Source organism: Pterocles gutturalis, unplaced genomic scaffold, assembly GCF_000699245.1.
Source record: "Pterocles gutturalis isolate BGI_N339 unplaced genomic scaffold, ASM69924v1 scaffold48763, whole genome shotgun sequence".
In the NCBI taxonomy this organism is placed as follows: domain Eukaryota; kingdom Metazoa; phylum Chordata; class Aves; order Pterocliformes; family Pteroclidae; genus Pterocles; species Pterocles gutturalis.
Window position 1 is genome coordinate 30,541 of NW_010119855.1, and position 6,095 is coordinate 36,635.

Below are 6,095 nucleotides of genomic sequence, written 5' to 3' on the forward strand. Positions count from 1 at the left end.
AGAAACAAGTTTTTATTCTCCCTCTTAAATGAAGCAAACTAAAAAGCCCAACACATTTTTGCACGTAATGCAAATAGAAAATTTTAGAACCTGGAAGGCTTTGATCTTTTACTAGAGGCAAAGTTTTTCCCCATGTTCTTTTTACAAGAAAATGACCTGGAAATTTTGAACCTAACACAACTAAACTGAGAAAGGAAGGGATGATGAAAATGAGGTAGAGGAAATTCCTGTAAAGGAAACAGACTCAACACAGTGCACAGCGAGAACTAACCACAATTCTTATCATGTAGTGTAGGATGTACAGGTAAGATTTTTCAGATAATTATTTCTTTTTAACTATAGCTTTTAGCTTCAGATTTTAGCACTCCCTACCCCATCTGCTTGACAGGTGAGTTGGTTTTATTGTCTTTGAATGTGCATTCTAAAGTAAATTGTTTTTAATTGCTTGGTCAGACAAAACAGTAGTGTCTTAGTAAGTAGTTTCATTAGATTGCTTTTTTTTTTCGCTCAATAGGTATAATGAAGCTTTTTTCTTCTCCTGTGTGATTATCACTAATCATACTCCTAGAATCAGATGATGTTTGCCTTTCCAATACAAGACACAGGAGCTGATAGCTCTGACGCTGAAGTGATTTTAATCAGAATCAGAATAGTAGATTGTAAGATTGTGGCATGCCACTCTTTACTAGACTTCAGAGATATCATGAAACTCAGTGCAGCTCTCAGGAAATTTATTTTGATTTCTTTTGCTTATATTTTATGTAAATACACACAAAATGCTATGAAATAAAGATTTACTGTTTTCTTGTCACAGTCCTTTAGGAGTTGAAACACAGACAGTAATACTGTTCAGATAATACAGTTCTTATTCTTCTCTCTTACGTTTTTTACCACAGGAAATTATGTTAAGACCACATTAGTTTCCTTTGTCTATAAGTCACTTGCCAATTAAATGGCATCCTAAATCCTTAGGCTAAGGATATGATAATATAGGTGTGTACGTGGCAGGAGAAGGTGGGGAGACTCTTGATATGTTGCCCAGAGTAGAGTGCTTTTTATGGCAGATACTAAGATAAAATGAGTCACTAAATATATTGAGTCAATCACCCTGAGTCCACCTGCAGTGGAAATAGTCCTGAATGGTCAGTTTAAGATTATCCTGTTTCAAGTACCCCCCTCCTGTGGTAATTGCTCTCTGCTTCTGCTATTAATTCCTCTCTTCCTGCCAAGCACACTCGCAAGATGACACTTCTTAATTTCACACACTACCTTACTTTTTAAGCACTATAAAACTGCAAAGTTTCCAAGGCGCTCTAATAAAAGTGTTATCAGTTAGCAAAAAAAAAAAAAAAAAAAAAAAAAAAAAGGCAGTGGTGTATTTTCCCATGTCTATCAACAAACAACAGCAGATTATACCGATTGCTAACCAAAGCTATAACATTCATTAGTTAACCCTCCCTTTCACACTTCTCCATTCATAGTGACCTTTTGAGCTTGAAGAGAGCATTGTTAGCACAGCAGTAAACTGGAGAGCAGAGAGATTATACATCACTGGCATTATTAAATGCTTTGTGAATGATTACTTGATGTGGCCTGCGTGTCCCTGATTACAGACAAATGGGCAGCTGGGAAGTAAATGCTTCCACTGCTTATCTTGTGGCAGGTCAGGCACTCCTTAGGTAGCTTCTGATGGCTTAACAGATTGAATGGGTCACCAGAAAGGACCAGAGCTGTCACAGGAGAGGAGCTGGACCATTCACCTGGGATCAAGGGAGAGAGGAGTGGGGAGGACAGAGAAGTAGATGAGGCCTTCCCCTTTTAACAACAGTGACGCATTACATCAGCTCACTCACTCAAGGGACTGCAGTGCAGAAGCACACACAGGGCCCTTGGGTCCTGTTTGCTACTGGCACCATTATGCCTTTGCCACGTGGGCTGTTGGGTGACATACCTCAAAACATCATCCTTTGTTTTATACAGTATTAATAGAGCTAGAGATGCAGCCCTAATGAATGCCTTGAGAGAGGTCTTTGCAGTTGTCATAAACCTAGATTCAAAGAGTCAGGATCCATTGATCCTTTGCAGCGGATAAGACAGGCTTCTCAAAGTTTAGGAGGGTTTTTGCCCACTGATATTAGGAAACCGTTTCTTTATTCAAACCTATGTGTTGGCTTGGAGTTTCAGGGTGATTTTAAAAGACGTATGGGGCACTGACAGTTTGCAGCAGCCAACCTGTAACAAAGTGTCAGGATGGGTTAAGACAAATGCATTCGTTAACCTACTCTGTGTGACTTCTGAGCGTAAAAATAGATCGTTCCATTCACTTGCAAGGAATAGAAACATGCTGAAGAGAATGGTGACTAAAGTGCTCCTTTCTACACAGAATAGCTGCCTGAAAAAGTGCAGAGTAGGAGTTCTCTTCACCTTTCTTGCAAGTCCAGTGTGCACTGGATGCTTTCTTGCTGCCCGCTTGTATAAGTTGTGCCTGATTTGCATGAGATGCCAACAGACAAGGGACTAACCTTTGCCTGACCTTTTCTTTTTTTTCCCTTGGGCTGACTCAGTGCCTCACTGGCAGCTGTACAAATGCAGAGTCACTCTGTGGCCAAAGGAGCAAAGAAAAATCTCCTTGAGGTCTCAGTTGGACAACGTGAACATCAGAAAAGCCATGGGCTTTACTCACCGAGATACTGATTCAGGCATTCTCGATATGTCAACCACAGGTGTCGGATATGTTCTTACTAAATACCCAAATTAAGCCATGGCTGTTGAATATGCATGCTTGACAGCCTGCCTTCCCTCTAGCCCTGTGGCTGAGAAGGCTGCAGGACACAGATCAAACCTCTTAGTAGGAGAGGCAAAACACCGTGTACAATAGGGTTTGGGGTTTCACCTTGGGCAGGATGCTGTAATATAGGGGTCTGCGTGCAGCTGAGTGCTTTGTGCATCTGCTCCCAAATCCCCCGGGTGTTCCCCATCTCGGCTCACAGGAGGCACTCCACAGAGCTGACATTGTATGACGGTGTGGCTATTCCCCTGTTCTCTGCTAGGGTCATTCAAGCAGAGCACCACAGCACTGTGGTGCAAAAGTAGGGACCTGATGCTGCACACGCAGGTAAGTCATGGAGGAGAAGAAGGGGTTTTTAGGTTGTTCTGCTGACCCTAGGGTACGTCTTAGGGTATGTCCATTTTAGCTGGTAATAAAGCCCAATAGGAGCATGTCTCTTGGGTGAAAGAATTAGAATCAAAGACCTGGTGTCCACACAGTAGATACTTTGAAGGTTTTACTTCTGCATGGTTCTACTCCAGTCCCATGGGCTCAATGGCATTTGCAGCTGCAGCATGTCTTCAAATTTGGTTTAATCCCAAAGAAATCCAGTTGACACACTCTGGGCCTCCTGGCCTTCAAGATATAACAGAGATACATGGATTTTAGTGCCAGTTATGCCTTCCTCAGTCTGTTGCTGATAGTTGTAATTAGCTAGAAGCTGATTTTGTTGTTTGGTATCTTATATCTCATTTTAGAGGACAGGTTCTTCTTCTAACAGCAACAGCTGCTGAAAGACCTGCATTTCTACTCCAGATGTGGAGTTCTGTATTGCTGCAGGTATAACTTGGAAATCCGTCTGTGATCAACTCTATGCAAGTTGTGAAGAGACTGTTGCATGATATTGAATATCCTCTATCCTGCATTTGTGTGAAATAGCATAAGCAGGAATAGTGCTGCAAACCCCATTTTAAAAAAGCACAATATCTAGGAAATGCTCTCTGCTAAGTTTTGTAGAGCTACATAATAAAATATGTAATTGTTTACCTTATTGGAGTATTATTTACAAAAAAAATGTTTTCCTCTTCTACAGAAAGCAAGACGATTCTTAAGGAAAATGTTTCAGAATATCAAGCAAAACAGATAAAGAAAATCATGCTCGTGTTGTGCTGGATCCTAGCATTGTTTGTCAGTGGGGCAGAAGTTAGAGAGATTAATTTGCCAGGTAAGATTCTGCTTTAGTGAGGTTTGGTGTTCATGGTGCTTTCTGACAGCTGAGAAAAGCGGATCTACATTTTACCATGACTTCATAATTTTTTCTTTCGCCTCTTCATGCTTGTGTCAAGCAAACAGCTGTTTCTGTAAGCTTTTAATGTATTGGTAATACAGTTTATCCTAAATATGATTCAAAATTCAGTTCCCTAATGAAAAGAAAAACGCAAGTGTAAAGGAGAATTTCTGAGAACCAAATGGAGCAAACAAATTGCCTCTGTGACTCCTTGAAGTGTCCAACAGCTGGTCCAAGCCTGTTGGGGGGAGAAGGAAGAGAAAGACAGGGTGAAACCAGTATATCAAAGGTTTCCACCCACACTGGAGCTTGATCCAATTCAGTTCGCAGAAAGAAACTGAAACTGCAAAGTCTCCCAGGTGGGCAGGCGAGGAACCGAAGATTTCATGCTCTCCCTTCTGCTGAAGAGAAAATTTGCCATACTTTCAAGGGTTACCGCATCCTGACTGGCAGGAGGGGCTACACAGCAAGGTCAGTCAGTCTTTAGAGAATTCTGGGTTAGGATGGGTGACCACAGCTTTCAGAATCCAAAAAACCTATTCAATTTTAGTGACAATAGCTGAAACAGAAGAGGGGAAAGATTTGAAAGCAGAGAGAGAATAATGCTTGTCAATCTTATCCTAAGTAGGGAGTGTGGTGGGCAGGCTGTGCTTCTTCAGGTTTATGTTAGTCCCTTCTCCATTAATGTAAGGAGAGCTGGAGCAGCTGCATCTGCTTTTCTACAGAGTTGAGATATAACAGGTTAGCACCCATGTGAAAATCTTCACTTTGTTAAAAATCTTAAGCTATTTTCACATTAGGCTTTTGAAAAAGGCCTAATAAGCCTTTGGAAACCTTTGAATAAACTTTCAAGAACATTGGCAGACTCCATGTTTAAGGAAATCAATTCTCTATTAGCCCAGCACCTGGTCACATAAAAAATTATTTAACACAAATAAAGGTAAAGTTGTAATTTTTGTAGTATTCCTAATTATGTGTTTTAAACATGATGATTGTGTGTTCTTTCAGGTGCTACTGCTATCTTATTGTTCTGCTTTTCAGGATGTTCCCATGTTGAACCTCAAATACGGTATCGTGCAATTAGCGATGAGGTGTTTGTTTTACAATGTGCTTTACCAGATAGAGATGCTACCCATATTTATAACAGCTCACTTCTAAAACAACATAAGGTGGAATGGTTCTGGCATCAGAAGGATGAAGAGCCACTGAAGGCTATCAAGGAAAGCTCTAATCCTGCTCTCCAAGGCAACGCACTTTGGTTTAAACCAGTAAGGGAGAGTGCTTCTGGAGTGTACGTCTGTATGATATGGTATGTAGTGGAGAAAAAGGCTTACATTTCTATACAAGAATAGTTTTGTGTATTAAATGTTTAACTTCTTTTTTTTTCTGCATCACTCAGGGAAAAAATCCCATGTCTCAAAATTGTTTTGGAAGTTCAAACAAAGAAGGCAGCAAAATGTTCAGGTTATGACACAAATATGCTATACCTTCTTGCTGACACTGGGAATTCAATAACTTGTCCTGGGACAAAATGCTACAGCCATCTAGAAGAGCCATACGTAAAATGGTACAAGGTAAGAGTCACTCTCTTTAGCATTTGAAAAAGGTCAGTGGAGGTATAGCTTTAGGCGTTGTTAATGCTCATGTGCCATAGGTTTTTGAACTCTTCTTTGACAGATAAAAAAGTACAACCCAGAAGTAGAATCTTGAATTGCTATATATCAGGTCTGTAAGTAAGAGCTTTGAAGAAATACGCCACACCCAAAATATTACTTCATGAAACAGAAACCTAGAAATGCCTTCTCTTCAGCTAAGAAATTGAAGTGACTGAGAATCAAAATAGGTTCTTTAAAAAACTGACATATGATTGAAATGTAAAATTTTAAGTTTTGTTTTGACATTTTACATTCTGAAAATATCAAATATACCAAAGTGTGATGGGTTAGCCCTTGGCTGGGGGCCAAACCACACACTCACTCATGCAATTCCCCCCCCACCTAAGGATAAGGGTGAGAGTTAAAGGGGTAAAGGGAAAAAAGG

At 40.3% G+C, this 6,095-nt stretch overlaps 1 protein-coding gene across 1 annotated transcript; it reads left to right on the forward strand.

Annotated features, from left to right (window-relative positions):
- Positions 1-1,802: 1,802 nt before the first annotated feature.
- Positions 1,803-5,629, forward strand: IL18RAP (interleukin 18 receptor accessory protein; the record flags this gene model as incomplete). The annotated part of the gene is made up of 4 exons (XM_010076682.1): positions 1,803-1,942; positions 3,865-3,992; positions 5,097-5,364; positions 5,455-5,629. Coding segments are annotated over exons 1-4 (711 nt in total), but the record flags the coding sequence as incomplete, so codon positions are not given.
- Between the last annotated feature and the right edge of the window lie 466 nt (positions 5,630-6,095).